At 38.6% G+C, this 18,517-nt stretch overlaps 1 protein-coding gene across 1 annotated transcript; it reads left to right on the top strand.

Moving 5' to 3' along the window:
- The first annotated feature begins 13,650 nt into the window (after nt 1-13,650).
- Nucleotides 13,651-14,583, top strand: LOC123319271. The gene has a single exon (XM_044906143.1). The coding sequence runs from the start codon at nt 13,651-13,653 to the stop codon at nt 14,581-14,583; it is 933 nt and encodes a 310-aa protein (XP_044762078.1).
- Nucleotides 14,584-18,517: the final 3,934 nt, after the last annotated feature.

Below are 18,517 nucleotides of genomic sequence, written 5' to 3'. Positions count from 1 at the left end.
GGGATCGTTTGAGGATCGTCGTGCGAGAGGCGACTTGATAGTGACTTACCGTGCCATTAATAATAAATTCGGAGTCGATCTGCGTCATCTGTACAGGTTCAATAGAGGTAATCTACGAGGACATCCTCATAAGCTGGCCAAGGAACCTTTTAGGACTACTGTACGTCAAAACTTTCTGTCGAACAGGGTCTTCGATCAGTGGAATGGTTTGCCCAGATCGGTGGTTGAGTCCAGCAGTGTAAACAACTTCAAAAACCGCTACGATCGTTGGAAGCTTTGTGGGAGTAATTTGTGAAGTGTTCTTTTTTTTATGTGTTTATTGGTGGAATATTAATTTTTTTTTAATTTTTGTAAGCTAGTGAGTTTATAGGTTTTTACCTCTACTCTTCAACAATAAATAATAAGAATAATAATAATAATAATTCAGATTTCCATCTTGGAAATGGCAATTTTCAAAAATCGCAAATTTCATTCTGCGATATCTCCTGTTATTTTCGTCTGATCCATTCGCGATTTACGGTTTTGTAATCAAAGTTGATGAGGCTTCCATCTCAGCACACAAACTCAATTTTGAAAATCTCGATTTTTTTGGTCAAAAATGAGCAAGTGGTTAGAACCCCCTAAAATGACCTATTTGCTCGTCTGCCTAAAAATCAGGGTGTCCTACTACTGTCTTAGGATATGGAGTGTACAATACTTACTTTGATGATTCCACCAAACTAAACAGTTGATGATTCCATAGAGAATTGCACTCCAGATAGCTCCTCGAATTCAACTCGAAAATGAAAAAGGGAAAAACAATAAATTGGATTTTTTCCTGGACACTGTTTAATATCTTGAAAATTGTTATGAAGATATACTTTCTCGAATACGCTGAATCTATTGCAAGCATTCCTGAAAGCCTATCCCCCTCCGTTTAGATTTACATCTTGGAAATGGCATTTTTCAAGAATCGCGAATTTCAATCTGCGATAGCTCCTGTTATTTTCGTCTGATCCATTTGAGATTCACGGTTTCGTAATCAGCGTTGATAAGGCTTCCATCCTAGCGTGAAAAATTTATTTTGAAAATCTCGATTTTTTGGGTCAAAAATGAACAAGGGGTTAGACCCCCCTAAAATGAATTATTGGCTCCTCTGCCTGGAAATTATGGTGTCCTACTACTGTCTTAGGATATGGAGTGTACAATACTTACTTTGTTGATTCCAACAAACTAAACAGTTGATGATTCCATAGAAAATTGCACTCCAGAGAGCTCCTGGAAATCAACTAGAAAATGAAAAATGGAAAAACAATAAATTCGATTTTTTCCTGAACACTGTTTAATATCTTAAAAATTGTTATGAAGATATAGGTTCTCGAATACGCTGAATCTATTGCAAGCATTCCCGAAAGCCTATCTCTCTCCGTTAAGATGTTCATATTGGAAATGGCATTTTTCAAAAACTGCAAATTTCAATGTCCGATATCTCCTGTTATATTCGTCTGATCTATTTGAGATTTAGGGTTCCGTAATCAGCGTTGATAAGGCTCCCATCCTAGCGTGAAAATTAATTTTGAAAATCTCGATTTTTTGGGTCAAAAATGAACAAGGGGTTAGACCCCACTAAAATGAATTATTGGCTCCTCTGCCTGAAAATCATGGTGTCCTACTACTGTCTTCGGATATGGAGTGTACAATACTTACTTTGTTGATTCCACCAAACAAAACAGTTGATGATTCCATAGAGAATTGCACTCCAGAGAGCTCTTCGAATTCAACTCGAAAATGAAAAATGGAAAAACAATAAACTCTATTTTTTTCTAAGCACTGTCAGATATCTGAAAGTTTGGTGAAGAAATATTGGTTCCCGAATACGCAGAATCTATTGCAAGCATTCCCGAAAGCCTATCTCTCTCCGTTCAGATGTTCATCTTGGAAATGGCATTTTTCAAAAAGTGCAAATTTCAATGTGCCATATCTCCTGTTATATTCGTCTGATCCATTTGAGATTTCAGGTTTTGTAATCAGCGTTGATATGGCTACCATCCTACTACAGAAACTCAATTTTGAAAATCTCAATTTTTTATTCAAAAATGAGCAAGGTGTCAGACCCCCCTAAGATGACCTGTTTGCTCTTCTGCCTGAAAATCATGCTGTCCTACTACTGTCTTAGGATATGGAGTGTGAAATACTTACTTTGTTGATTTCAGCAAACTTAACAGTTGATGATTCCATAGAGAATAGCAATCCAGAGAGCTCTTCGAATTCAACTCGAAAATGAAAAATGGAAAAACAATAAATTCGATTTTTTCCTAAACAGTGTCTAATACCTGAAAAATTGTTATGAAAATACAGGTTCTCAAAAAAGCCTATCTCCCTCCGTTTAGATTTTCATCTTGGAAATGGCAATTTTCAAAAATCGCAAATTTCAATCTGCGATATCTCCAGTTATTTTCGTCTGATCCATTCGGGATTTACGGTTTTGTAATCAGCGTGGATAAGGCTTCCGTCCTAGCACAAAAACCCAATTTCGAAAATCTCGATTTTTTTGGTCGAAAATGAGCAAGAGGTTTGACCCCCAAAAATGACCTATTTGCTTATCTGCCTGAAAATCAATGTGTCCTACTACTGTCTTAGGATATGGAGTGTACAATACTTACTTTGTTGATTCCACCAAACTAAACAGTTGATGATTCCATAGAGAATTGCACTCCAGAGAGCTCCTCGAAGTCAACTCGAAAATGAAAAATGGATAAACAATAAATTCGATTTTTTCCTGAACACTGTCCAATATCTTAGAAAATGTTATGAAGATATGGGTTCTCGAATACGCTGAATCTATTGTAAGCATTCCTGAAAGCCTATCCCCCTCCGTTTAGATTAACATCTTGGAAATGGCATTTTTCAAAAATCGCGAATTTCAATCTGCGATAGCTCCTGTTATTTTCGTCTGATCCATTTGGTATTTACGGTTTTGTAATCAGCGTTGATGAGGCTTCCATCCTAGCTCAAAATCTCAATTTCGAAAATCTCGATTTTTAGGGTCAAAAATGAGCAAGGGGTTTGACCCCCCTTAAATAACCTATTTGCTCCTCTGCCTGAAACTCATGGTGTCCTACTACTGTCTTAGGATATGGAGTGCACAATACTCACTTTGTTGATTCCACCAAACTAAACAGTTGATGATTCCATAGAGAATTGCACTCCAGATAGCTCCTCGAATTCAACTCGAAAATGAAAAAGGGAAAAACAATAGGATTTTTTCCTGAACACTGTTTAGTATCTTAAAAATTGTAATGAAGATATAGGTTCTCGAATACGCTGAATCTATTGCAAGCATTCCCGAAAGCCTATTTCTCTCCGTTTAGATGTTCATATTGGAAATGGCATTTTTCAAAAACTGCAAATTTCAATGTCCGATATCTCCTGTTATATTCGTCTGATCTATTTGAGATTTACGGTTTCGTAATCAGCGTTGATAAGGCTTCCATCCTAGCGTGAAAAATTAATTTTGAAAATCTCGATTTTTTGGGTCAAAAATGAACAAGGGGTTAGACCCCCCTAAAATGACCTATTTGCTCCACTGCCTGAAAATCATGATGTCCTACTACCGTCTTAGGATATGAAGTGTACAAAACTTACTTTGTTGATTCCACCAAACTAAACAGTTGATGATTCCATAGAGAATTGCACTGCAGAGAGCTCCTCGAAGTCAACTCGAAAATGAAAAATGGAAAAACAATAAATTCGATTTTTTCCTGAACACTGTCCAATATCTTGGAAATTGTTATGAAGATATGGGTTCTCGAATACACTGAATCTATTGCAAGCATTCCTGAAAGCCTATCTCCCCCCGTTTAGTTTTTCATCTTGGAAATGGCATTTTTCAAAAATTGCAAATTTCAATCTGCGATAGCTCCTGTTATTTTCGTCTGATCCATTTGGGATTTACGGTTTTGTTATCAGCGTTGATAAGGCTTCCATCCTTGCACAAAAACCCAATTTCGAAAATCTCGATTTTTTCGGTCAAAAATGAGCAAGGGGTTTGACCCCCCTAAAATGAACTATTTGCTCCTCTGCCTGAAAATCATGGTGTCCTACTACTGTCTTAGGATATGGAGTGTACAATACTTACTTTGTTGATTCCACCAAACTAAACAGTTGATGATTCCATAGAGAATTGCACTCCAGAGAGCTCCTCGAAATCAACTCGAAAATGAAAAATTGAAAAACAATGAATTCGATTTTTTCCTGAACACTTTCCAATATATTAAGAATTGTTATGAAGATATGTGTTCTCGGATACGCTGAATCTATTGCAAGCATTCCCGAAAGCCTAGCTCCCTCCGTTTAGTTTTTCATCTTGGAAATGGCATTTTTCAGAAATCGCAAATTTCAATCTGCGATATCTCCTGTTATTTTCGTCTGATCCATTCGGGATTCACGGTTTCGTAATCAGCGTTGATGAGGCTTCCTTCCTAGCATAAAAAATTAATTTTGAAAATCTCGATTTTTTCGGTCAAAAATGAGCAAGGGGTTTGACCCCCCTAAAATGACCTATTTGCTCCACTGCCTGAAAATCATGATGTCCTACTACCGTCTTAGGATATGAAGTGTACAATACTTACTTTGTTGATTCCACCAAACTAAACATTTGATGATTCCATAGAGAATTGCACTCCAGAAAGCTCTTCGAAATCAACTCGAAAATGAAAAATGGAAAAACAATAAATTCGATTTTTTCCTGATCACTGTTCGATATCTCAAAAATTGTTATGAAGATAAGGATCTATTGCAAGCTGTTCGGGATTGATAACCTTTGGGGGAAAATTCTTGTTATTAAGTGATCTAAGATATAGGTATAGTAAATTCGTTAGTTTGAAAAAAGGGCGAGAAAAAAGAAGCGTACTTCGTACATATGTCCTGCTACGGTGGAGAGAAGTCAGTTGCCGTCAGGATCTCCACGTTGTCGCAGTATTATTCCGTGAAAAACGCATTAAGAATATATAACGACTCCTTGTGAGAAAAAGGTTTCAGAACGCTTCAGTTGAGTGGTTTGTTGCTCAATTTCCGAGTTCGTATCTCATTCATTCATTGCTGTATCCCGTTACCGGAAATAAATCTACAAAAAGAAGAAGAAAAAAAAAAAAAAAAATTCGAACAGACTTGTAACTTCTTAGTGCTAGTTGCGATTGTGTGCCCTCCTGTGACTAAAGAGACCCAACCGTGACCTGCAGATCCTTCCACACTCAGGGCATGGATAGTCTCCAACCAGATCTGGCCGCCGCTGTATCCTTCTTGATTCTCCATTATAACTGTGGACCAAAGACCTCCACTGTGACCTGTCTAACGCTAGTTGTTCCCAGTTATGATTAGCATTAACTGATTTTAGGGATTGATGTAGTGTATCCTTAAACCGCTTATACTGGCCTCCTGGTTTCCGGGCTCCCCCAGTGAGTTCGCCGTATAGAGCTATTTTGGGGAGTCTTGTGTCTTGCATCCTCAGAATGTGGCCGCTCCATCTGAGTCGGGCCCTCGTTACTTGAGTCTCAATTGTTGTACAACTCGCGCGCTGCAAGACTTCTGCATTCGAAACTTTGTGGAACCATCTGATGTGCATTATCTGTCTTAGATGACGTTGCTGCGTCTGTTCAAGCTGTTTAATATGTCGCCTGTAGGAAGTCCAGCTTTCGCTTCCGTAAAGAAGCGTTGGGAGGACCACTGCTCTGTAAACAGCTGTCTTGGTCTTCAGATTGAGGTCGTGATTTTGGAACACTCTGTCCTTCAGCTTCCAGAATGCCCGTGATGCCGAATTGATACGGTTGTGTATTTCCGTGTCAAGGTTAGCCCTAGTATTTATGAAGCTTCCCAAGTATTTGAACTGCTCGACCTGTTCTAGAGTTTCATTGTCCAGGCTGATATCTGTTTGAAGGCTTTCTGGCGGACTTACCAGGATTTTGGTCTTGTCAATATTGAGTCTAAGGCCTAAAGCTTCGTATATATGTTTATAGGTGTCCATCATTATCTGTAGATCCTCTGAGCTGCTAGCGATGAGTGAACAGTCGTCTGCATATTGAAGTTCCGTGATAAACTTGGTACGGGTTTTATCTCTGAGGCGCTTCAGGTTAAACAGGCCTCCATCAAATCTGAATCTTATCCCAACACCTCTTACGGGCATGCTCATGTCAGCAATTATCGATACAGCTATGGCGAAAATATTGAACAGTAAAGGCGCTAATACGCAGCCTTGTTTTATTCCAGAGTTGGTTGAGAAATGGTCGGTTGTAGAGCCATTATGCTGTATTCTAGCGGTGTTGTTGGTATGAAGGCTTTTACACACTGCCAGGAATTTTTCCGGTACTCCTAGACGTGCCATGATTTTCCAGAGCGCTCTCCGATTCACCGAGTCGAATGCCTTGCTTAAATCGATGAAGGCTGTATAAATCCTTGATTGTTGTTCACGGGCCTTTTCTTGTAGCTGTCGCAGTGTAAAAATTAGGTCCACCGTACCTCGATTTGGTCGAAAGCCGCACTGGGATTCAGGTAAAAGCTTCTCTAAGAGTGGAACCAGACGATTAGCCATAATCTTCGAGAGAATTTTACTGGCCACATTAAGCAACGATATGCCCCTGTAATTGTTGCAATTCGACGTATCGCCTTTGTTCTTATAGAGGTTAATAACTAAAGCGTCTCTGAAGTCTTGTGGCACATCTCCCTGTTCCCAGATCTTGCGGAATAGTATTAGGAGACTATTGACAATGTCCTCATCCAAGGCTTTGAATATCTCCGCCGGAATGCCGTCTAGACCAGGTGAATTATCATTTTTCATATTTTTAATCGCGCTTATGATTTCCGACATTGAGATTTCGTCATCAAGCGATGTCATCGGACTATACGCGGGGAGCAGGTCTAAAATGGATAAATCCGAGTCGTTATTTTGATTCAAGACCTGTGAGTAATGCTCCTTCCATCTTTCGAGAATTTTTCTATCATCAGTTAGAATAGCTCCATGAGCATCTCTTATAGGAAAGCTAGCTTTTCTGCTTGGACCGTAAACAGTTTTAATAGCTTCGAAAAAACGCCTGTAGTCATGGTTATCGGCGTAAGCTTGTATTTCCCTAGCTTTTTCTTTCCACCAGCTGTCCTTGATTTTTCTTATTTTTTGACGGACCTCGCGTTTTATGTTTATGAAACCTATTTGGGCTGCAACATCGCCAGGCTTGTTAATTGCGGTTTTCATCGCTTTGTGTTTTGCGTCCAAAAGGGGTGCGATATGAGTTTCGCTGTCGGCAAACCAGTCTGGGGATTTTCGGGAGCGTTCTGTGCCCAGTATTCCTTTCGCTGTATTTGTAAGGGATGACTTGAAACGGAGCCAATGAGTCTCAATGTCGTCGTTATAATCCGGTGGTGTTAGGCTATCTTTGACGGCAGCTGTGAATCTGTCCTTTGTAGAAGGGTTTTGTAGTTTGGATATTTGAAGGCGCTCTCTTAGATACTTCGGCTTGCGTTGGTATTTTGGGCGCATTGAGATTTTCATTCTCGAGATTACCAGCCTATGATCAGTCCAGCACTCCAGATCTGCTCTGGGTTTAGTGACCAACACCTCTTTCAGATCTTTCCTTCTCACGATCACATAGTCGAGGGTATGCCAATGCCCTGAGCGCGGGTGGCGCCAGGTCCCCCTTGAATTGGGTCTCGTAATAAAATAGGTGTTCGTTATACACAGATTGTGTTCTGCACAAAGAGCCAGCAGACGTTCTCCATTCGAATTGATGCTGTCTGTGCCGTGTTTCCCTATTATTCCCGGCCATAGTTCTGAGTCTTGACCTCTGCCCACTCTAGCGTTGAAGTCTCCAAGGAGAATAATTCGTTCCCGTTTTGGGATTTTACTTAATGTAGCAACGAGTGTTTCGTAAAAAGTGTCCTTTAAGTTGTCAGAGGAGTTCAAAGTGGGTGCGTATACTGCAATGATGTTCACAAACGTGTTATTCGCTGCAGGAAAACGTAGGGTCATTAAACGTTCTGAGATACCAACTGGATTTTCGGTAAGTTTGGCGGCCAGGTCGTTTCTAATGGCAAAGCCTACGCCATGTTGTCTGATTTCGCCTTCCGGCAAGCCTTTACAGAAAAAAGTATACGCTTGTTCTACCAAGCTACCTTCGTCCGAAAAGCGTGTTTCGCTTAAAGCAACTATTGCAATGGATGTTCGTTGCAGTTCCTTATCGATTAGGGCAGTACGCCTCTCTGGTCGGTCGGCCTTGGGGTTGTCTAGCAAGGTTCTGACGTTCCATGCTGCAAAAGCTATGTGCTTTTCATTGGTGTTTGTTCGATGATTCACTCGCTCAGGCACCCTCCCCCGGAGATCCGAATGGGAGGGTATTTTACCTCCGGATACGAATTTTGTCCTGTTCGACTGATCCATCTTTTTGTAGGAGCTGCGTTAGAAGGTGTTCAAAAGCTGCACTGGTAACGCTGTCAGTGCAACTTTGGTTGCGGCTACGACTAGATTATCTTGTGGCACAGGTATCCTGAGACGACAAGGTCTGAGACGTAACTTGAGCAACGCAGAGAGCCATTTCCTGCTCAAGCCAATGTTTAGGCTACGTAATTGTGGGAAACAGAGTTATACCGCTCATGTTCGGTCGCCAGAGCCTCGTTCGTAAGAACAGGGTGCACCGCGAGTAGGTGAGGTTGGCATTTAAGAGGAGAGGCTATAAAACGCATCCTTTCCCCCTACACCCCGAGTTCGTGTCTGCGGTTTGAGAGACAACGCAAATTCATCCCTGGGATTCCAGCTGGGAGGGCCCTCCTCAACAACTAATAGAAACGGACAAAGGTAAGTGCGCTTCTTTCAGCCCCCTTCATTTGTTGAAATATATTTCATAAATATCATTGGAATATTTTAGATCACTCAACTGTTCATTCGCCTAATCGCATATGCGATATTCATTCATTTAATCTCTCCGGTTGCTACCGAAGAAGGGTACGCTTTATTTTTTATTTCTTCTTGCCTTTTCTACCCTGAATCAAGCCCGCACATGGTCCTTCGGGCCGGATAAAAAACCGTTTTTTTTCTTCTGAAATTTCACGAAGGGGTCTTAAATATACATATCTATAATTTTGTTTCTTATTCGTGTTAGAATGCAGTCTATATAGTTCATTTCTACAACCGCATCACTCTTGGTTTGAATTTTTCGATCATTTATTTCGAATACGAAATTCAAAACCAAAATTTGAAAATTCATTTAAACTTATTCGCCTTAAACGAAGGTCAATCCACCAAATTATATTATAATAATCGCTTTTTTATTATATATATACACGTATGTTTTCAAGCTACATCTGTTAATTATTGTGAATTCTACCCTTTTTTCTCCCGTCTCATAGGCGTACTTGTTACGGTTCGAAATAAATTCAGTTTTAAATACATTTACGCATTCGATTTTCTGGAAAATGTCCGATAAATTACGACGTAACAACGCATTGCGACAGAGTGCCTCGAATGAAATAGGTATTCTTCAGCAATTGGCCGTTGAGGCTCAACAAAACAAAGCACTTTTCACTAAATTTAAAGTACGATATTCTTCCATCGAATATATCAAAGAAGAGTTTTTGAAGTATCACAGTGCACTTTTGGCTTTATTAGCATCAGATAAGGATCATGATTTGGAAAGGGAAGACACAATCAAAACCCAATTTTTGGAACACTATTATGATATCAGATCCATTTACACTACGCTCTTTGATCAAGATCCGTTCAATACCACCACCATTTCAAATTCAAACCCACCAGATCAATCAGATTTACCTCACGTCAAATTGCCGAAAATTCAATTGAACAAGTTCTCAGGAGATATTCGTGATTTTCCGAGTTTCAAGGACATGTTTGACGCTGTAGTTCATTCCAATAGAAAGCTCCAGCCAGTGGAAAAATTTAATTACTTGCGTTCATCTCTTGAAGGCACTCCATTGGACTTAATAAAAAGGTTGAATGCCACAGCAGATAACTATCGAATCGCCTATGAAACTTTGGTAAAACGATACACAAACCCTCGAGCGCAAGCACGGGCTCATTGGTTAGCGATTGAAAATTTTCCTGTGTTGAAATCTGAAAATCCTCTACAATTGCGTAAATTATTGGATACATTCGCTAAAAATTTGGAGAGTTTAAAAAATATGAACGTCGCTGTGAGTTGTGATTTTGTCTTGACGCATATGTTGCTTTCTCATTTGGATCCGCAGACATCCCGCGCTTTCGAAAGAGAACATGGCTCGACCGCCATACCGGAATATAACACCTTATTTCAATTTTTAGAAGAATACTACAACAGATTGATCAACTCAAATACTACCGTTTATGCTAAGAGTTCGCCTAACAAATCTATGTCTAATTCAGATTGTAGAAAGAGAAACTCTTTCATCACCCAAACTAAATCGAAAAATCCCAAGTGTGCCCTATGTCAGTCGGATCATCCCACTTACACTTGCGTAAAATATTTGGAAAAAGCGCCAAGAGAACGACATATATTTTGTAGAAATCACCATTTATGCTTTGGTTGTCTCAGTAGCTTCCATGACCTTAAAAGTTGTAAATCTACGTCCGCTTGTAAAAAATGTAACAGTAAAAATCATCACACTACATTGCATTTTGACCGTGAACATGACCGAACCGACGCCACTGCTAGTGCTAACGCCAACGGCCGGAACCTAGAAAGTCCGAGTGGTCAAGATACTCCCTCGATGGAAACGCAACGCTCGCTGGTACTGTGCTCGGCTGCGTCCCCGGTCTCGCGATCGCAAGTATTGCTTTGTACTGCTTTAGTCGAAATTAAAACAGGAAAAGGAAATTTCAAACAATTTCGCGCTGTCTTGGACTCTGGATCTGAAATTTCAATTGTTTCTCAGAGATGTTTTTCCGCTCTGAACATTCGTAGTTCTCCATGCAGCACAGTTATCAATGTAATCTGAAACGAATCGCATTTACAAAACATAGGTGAAGTTGCACTCTCTATCAGATCCATCGGATCGGATGATCCTTTGTTTATCATAAACGCCAACGTTCTTCCTAAAATATGCGGAAAACTTCCTTCGAGTAAAATTACTACACAGTCTTGGCATTATTTGGATAAGTTGAAGTTGGCCGATCCTAAGTATTATTGTCCGGGAGATATTGACGTCCTTTTAGGTGCGGACGTATTTTCGAAAATTTTACTAAACAATCACATTCAGGGTCAAAACGGGGGTCCAGACGCGCTACATACGGTATTCGGGTACGTTTTAATTGGAAAGATAAATACTGCTTCAACGAATTCGCTTCATTCACTATTTTGTGGAAGTCATTGTGATATGAATGCGTCAATGAAAAGTTTTTTTGATTTAGAGTCTGTACCGGAATTCGATAACGGTACAGAGACGGATGTTTGTGAAGTAATCTTCCGCGAGAACTATTACAGAAATGAAGAAGGGCGTTACGTGGTACCCCTTCCATTCAAGGAAACATCCCCGTTATTTCCGGGAAGTAGAGATTTAGCTGTGCAGCGTTTTTTGTCACTTGAAAGCCGTTTATTGAAAAATCCAAATTTATACAAGGAATATTGTTCGGTGATGAGAGAATACTTGGAGTTATCTCATATGGAAATTGTAGATCCCGCACAGGGCACCGATAATTTTTATTTGCCACATCATGCTGTACTTCGTCCTGAAAAGACGAGTACTAAACTGCGGGTAGTTTTCAATGCCTCAGCAAGACTGCCAAATAATTCCAAAACATTGAACGACTGTCTCCATACAGGTCCCAAACTTCAAACGGATATAAGTACTATCTTGATCAGTTTTCGGTTGTAGAAAATATGTTTCACTGCAGATATCAAACAAATGTACCGCCAGATTTTAGTAGATCCAGAATTTCGAGATTACCAACGAGTTGTTTTTCGATTTTCACCTTCTGACAATATTAGTGACTTTCGAATGAGGACGGTCACCTTTGGTTTCAACTGCGCTCCTTTTCTCGCTTTACGCACCTTACGCCAACTAGCTATTGATGAAAAGGGTTACTTTCCTGCAGCATCGAATATTTTAACAGATGACACGTATATTGATGATGTCTGCAGCGGAGGGGATTCATTAAGCGAGGCAAAGCGTTTACGCGATGATCTCATCAATATGTTAGCCAAAGGGGGTTTCGAGTTACGCAAGTGGGCAAGCAATGACCACAGATTTTTAGAAGATTTACCCCAAGAATTAATTTCCTCTAATCTCCTCGCTTTCGGATCGGAACAAAATGATTCCATTAAAATTCTTGGTCTCCATTGGGATCCACGTCAGGATTGTTTTCTTTATAAGGTCAACCCAATAGACCGCGCGATCACCAAGCGAAATCTCTTATCAGAGTTGGCAAGGATCTTCGATCCTTTGGGATTCCTCGCACCTGTCACATTTCTATGCAAGTACCTCATCCAAAAATTATGGCTTTCAGGACTCGGCTGGGATGACACTCCAGATCAAGAAATTTCAAGGGTTTGGTTGAAGTATAAAGGAGAGTTGAACCTTTTATCGACAATTCGGATCCCTCGGTATATCCTTTTTGATACAAACAACGTATTGGAAATTCATGCTTTCGCGGACGCGTCCGAACGGATTTATGGGACTTCGGTCTATCTGAGGGTCATAAAGGAAGATAATGTAAAAACATTTCTTATATGCGCGAAGTCGAAGGTGGCTCCTTGTTCAAGGAAGATTTACATCGCTAGGATGGTACTTTGCGGGGCAGTTTTGCTAACGAAGGTGGTTCTTTGGGTCAAGTCTATTTTGCAAAATAAGATTAATGTCAGCAATTTTTACGCCTATACTGACTCGCAAATAGTTCTAGCATGGTTCAACGCAAATCCAAATCGCTGGCAAACGTTTGTTGCCAACCGGGTAGCATATATCCAGGAGAATTTCGATTCATCGCATTGGAGGTATGTAAAATCTCAACTAAACCCAGCTGACGCAGCTTCTCGTGGTCTTTTTCCTTCGGAATTATTGAACAATCAGATTTGGTTTCACGGACCTGAATTTCTACATACGAAAATTTGGGAAACAGAAACAGTAGAATTAAAGACTAGTGAAGAGGAACGCAAAACTATTCTACTTGTTTCAGAAGAACATCATTTTGTGGATGATTTGATGAATAACATTTCCTCATTTTCTCGCCTTCAACGAGTTATAGGATTGATATTGCGTTTCATTTTCAATTGTCGAAATCCTAGCGAAAAACGGCTTGGCTCTATGACTTCTCTCGAGATGAATAACGCTCTCAATTTATTGATAAAACGCACACAGTCAGTGTGTTTTGCTTCAGAAATTTCCGGAGCCAAATTTTCAAAACCTCTGAGAAAGTTAAATGTTTTTTTTTATGATGAAAATATTCTACGTGTAGGGGGAAGGTTAACGTACGCTGACCTCAGTTACGATAGGAAGCATCCTATTTTGCTTCCCAGAAATGGACGTCTTGTTCATTTATTGATAGAGTTCCATCATATCAAATATTTACATGCTGGTAAACAGACAACAGAATTTCTTCTTTCTCGGAAATTTTGGATTTTGTCCGCACGTCGTGCGATACGATCGATTTTGTCGAAATGCCTCAAATGCTGGAGAACTAGCCCATCTCCCTTGCAGCCTAAGATGGGCAATCTACCTTTGCCCAGAATATCTCAAGTAAAGCCCTTATTGCATTCCGGTGTTGACTACGGAGGTCCTTTCACAATATTCATGAGTCGATATCGAGGCGCCAAGAAATGTAAATCTTACATATGTTTATTTGTTTGCATGTCAACTAAGGCCATGCATCTGGAATTGGCCTCGGATTTGAGCAGTGATGCATTTTTGGCATGTTTGAGAAGATTTGTCTCGCGGCGAGGTCGATGCGCGCATCTCTATTCCGATCAGGGTACTAATTTCGTGGGATCCAGCAACGAAATTAAAAATATGCTTAGGGATACAGCGAGTGCTGAAACTATCGAACATCACTTCCTCCCGGGTAACGCACCCCATATGGGTGGACTGTGGGAGTCAGGAATTAAAGCGGTGAAAACACATTTGAAGAGGGTAATCGGTGAACAAGTTCTCACCTACGAAGAATTTTACACTGTTTTAACGCAGATCGAAGCAGTGCTGAATTCACGGCCTCTCACCCCCCTCAGTTCGGACGTGAATGATTTGTCGGTATTAACGGCGGGTCACTTTTTAACGCTGGAACCATTGAGCGCCATTCCAGATCAAGAGCTTACGAATGTGCCAATGCCTCGCCTCAAACGATGGCAATTAATACAGCGACTACATCAAGATTTTTGGCGGAGATGGAAAGTAGAGTATTTACATACCCTACAACAACGCAGTAAGTGGCTCACTTCATTCCCCCCTCCAGCGATAGGGACTTTGGTCCTCATTAAAAGTGACAATGCACCCCCATTACAATGGGAGATGGGACGTATTATGAAAGACCATCCTGGATTAGATAACGTAGTCCGAGTTGCTACGGTGAAAACACGACGCGGTACCTTGAAAAGACCGCTTCTTAAGTTATGCCCGTTGCCCATTGATGATGTAAAAGCTTGAGAACATACGGGGTGTATTCAAAATTCTATGTTTTAGATTTTTGTTATGACTGTATTGTATAACATTATTTGGTTGGTTTGCTTCGCTTTAATATTTTTTATTTTGAGGGATAGATGGAAATTTTTTTATCATTTTTTTTTCAAGCCACGCCATGGGCGTGCCTTCGGCGGGGGAGTATGTTCGGGATTGATAACCTTTGGGGGAAAATTCTTGTTATTGGGTGATCTAAGATATAGGTATAGTAAATTCGTTAGTTTGAAAAAGGGCGAGAAAAAAGAAGCGTACTTCCTACATATGTCCTGCTACGGTGGAGAGAATTCAGTTGCCGTCAGGATCTCCATGTTGTCGCAATATTATTCCGTGAAAAACGCATTAAGAATATATAACGACTCCTTGTGAGAAAAAGGTTTCAGAACGCTTCAGTTGAGTGGTTTGTTGCTCAATTTCCGAGTTCGTATCGGCGGTTTGAGAGACAACGCAAATTCATCCCTGGGATTCCAGCTGGGAGGGCCCTCCTCAACAACTAATAGGAACGGACAAAGGTAGGTGCGCTTCTTTCAGCCCCTTCATTTGTTGAAATATATTTCATAAATACCATTAGAATATTTCAGATCACTCAACTGTTCATTCGCCTAATCGCCTATGCGATATTCATTCATTTAATCTCTCCGGTTGCTACCGAAGAAGGGTACGCTTTATTTTTTATTTCTTCTTGCCTTTTCTACCCTGAATCAAACTCGCACATAAGCTGATAACCTTTTTTTGATAATCTTCTCCATTATTTTTGCCAGATGCGTTATTAGAGTGATTGGTCTATAATTTGTGAAGAAACCAAGATTTTAGCTCTTATAATATGGGAATATTTCATTTTAATTATTTATTTATTTATTTATTCATTATTATATACTCAAAATTTTTCGGTTTCCCGGTTAAGACATTGAAAATGAAATTCATGAAGTAGAAAGTAGTGCTCCGTATAATTAGGGTGAAAATAAAAAATAACGATTTTGTACTTATATATAGGAACCTACATGGATTTCTGCATATACATCAGAGTCGTTAAATCTATTCAGGAACATTCTTTCTATAGTTTTCATTTCCTCAGGAAAAACGTGGATCTAATAGACCACTAGGTCGTAGTGCAAAGAAATTCCCCTTCAGTATACCATCTACAACGTGAATGTAAATGATGAAAAAGAATTCTCTAGAAATTATTAATTTTGAAATATTGTGTGGAGCAGCGAGATTTGAAACAAACTTAAGAATTGAAATACTAATGCGCTTCAATACTTGCTTATCTAGATAGTTATTATCTGTATCGATAACTTATACTTTTCAATTGTTGATATTTTATCATTTCATAATATCAGAAACGTTTGAAAAAATAAACAGTAATATAATATATTCTTTCTGTGGAAAAAATACTCTGGACAATTATCATTTAAATTCGCATATGTTTCATAAACTCATTATTATATAAAACACTCTCTAATTTTAGGTATTTTTAGTGCTAGGCTCAAGTATCACAAAATAACAAAATATTTTATATGTTCTTTTTAGGTATAATAAATAATGGATTGAACACAATAAGTAAAATATCGCAGGAATTTGGACAGGTTGAAAATTAATCTCTTATGAATTCGCCAACGTTTCGTAACTATTTTGTTCCTTTCGCAAGGCTCATCATACAACTAATAAAAATAATACTTTAAAATTGGTCAAAGGAAGTTAAGGATAAATCAACAAACAGTCCGATGTTTGACAGTTAAATTGAACGAATGTAATACGTTGATTCCATAGAAATTTTAAGTCTCAGCAATCTAATATCGAATCAGACGACGGAACGGGCTATTGGGTGGTGGGGTGCTAGGAAGGGATGGTGGAGGGGCTATATGTATAACAGCGGAGTAGATGTACCAAGTATTCAGTTGTGAATATGCTTCGTGCTGCAAATATTGTGTTGTGGTTTACATTTTTTAACTTTGATACTATCGAATTTTATCGTTTCATACTTAAATATTTTTTTCATTGTGGAAGACCAGATGGACAGAAAGAAGATCTTGAGGATGGGATTGGAAAAATTGAAGTCTAAACAAATTGACTTGAGGAGAACAGTTCAAATCAGGAGTTTTCTGAAGTCACATGTAGGAGAACGAAAAAGAGAAAATGTTCCGCAGAAAAAATCCGACACTCACGCTGCAAGAAGATAAGGTAATCAAGAAGAACATAGCCAAAAAGTCGTGATGAAAATAAATTCCGATGTTGGAGTAAAAAAGCAGTATGTGTCGAACGGAAATCTGAGAAAACGCTTGACGAGGTCTTTTATTCTGAAGGAGATTTTGAATATGACATCTATTAGAAGAAAAGAAGATCCTTATATAAAATTTTTCAATGTGAATGACTACATTGAGATTTTTAGGAAGAAGGAGAAACCTATAAAATGAAAACTTTTGTAGGATTTGTAACTCCAGCACGCGCTCTATATTCAAAATGAAATATTAACTTCGAAAAAAATTGAAAATTGTTAGGTGTAGAGAAAAGACAACAGTACTGTTTTAAGTACTATGCGTGAAAGACTGAACGCTCCTTGACCTACGATCAAGAAATAGAAAATTCATAATATTGGAGTGCCAGTCTGATAATGATTCATTTTGAATTTACAGCATATTCATGATGAAACACTAATTTTGAAAACAAATGAAATTTTTAGGGGTTCATAAAAGTTAACAGGTAGTACTGTTTCAAGTACTATGCAAAAAAAATCCACTGAACGCTTCTTGACCTACAATCAAGCAATAGGATATGTATGAATTCAGAGTGCAAGTCTGATATAATGAATCATATATGATATATAGTGTATTCTAAATGAAACATTAGGTTTGAAAAAAAATTAAAAATTGTTAGCTGTACTCAAAGGACAACTTTAGGTCCCGTTCCAAGTACGGTATAAAAAAAAATTAAAACTTCAAAATATGAGCAGATATACTAATTATCAGTCAAAATTAAGTAGGAGGATATCAAATGAGTGAGCTTTCGAATTGGGGCGATAAATAAACGAAATCAACTCAGATATATGAAAACTAACAACTGTTGTTTTGTTTGTTCACTTTTATATCAATGTGTATTATGTTCCTGAATTAATTTCGTTTGTTTTGAGTTATTTCATCCTCTCATTTATTGAGACATTGGTTCACTATAACCAGGATAATTTCCAATCCTGCTTTTTTTGTCATTCAAGAACATTGTTTTAGGGATTCATTTACTATTTATATCCTACAGATAATTGAGAAAATTTGCTCTTTTCAGTTTCACTAGTTATAATGGCGACATAGATCTAACGTTACGCAAAAAAATCTTTTCTTGAACCAAATGGATCATATTTGTTTGAAGTAAATGATAGATTCATATATAAGCAAGAATATAATAGAGTTGAGTTAAGTACACTTTATTCTCAAAATTCAAATATATTTAGTTTTTCAAATGAGTAGATAGATAGATAGATAGATAGATAGATAGATAGATAGATAGATAGATAGATAGTACTTATTCATCTCTTAGTATTCACGAATACAAGAAAAAATGTCAAGTAAACAATATAAACAATATAAACCCTACACAACCATGTGTTTGTTTACCTTACAATATTCCAAGTATTCATTAACATTGTATGGTTCACAAGTAATTACAAACTTAAACAACTTTTTCAAAAACATTTTCTCAACATCGATAGTATGAAATTTTACAGGCAGGGAATTAAGCAACCTAATACACATATACTGTGCATTATTTTGTGTCAGTGTTAGACTATGTATTGGGTATATATATTTCACAATCTGTCTGGTCCTAGTGTTCACATTTCTAAATTCTTCGAATAGATCTGGGTGCTGTATGAGAAATTTAATGCTGTTATATACGTAAAGACCCATAAGGGTAA

The sequence above is a fragment of the Coccinella septempunctata genome, chromosome 8 (assembly GCF_907165205.1).
Source record: "Coccinella septempunctata chromosome 8, icCocSept1.1, whole genome shotgun sequence".
NCBI classification, from domain to species: Eukaryota; Metazoa; Arthropoda; class Insecta; order Coleoptera; family Coccinellidae; genus Coccinella; species Coccinella septempunctata.
This window is presented reverse-complemented; position numbering and strand designations above follow the sequence as displayed.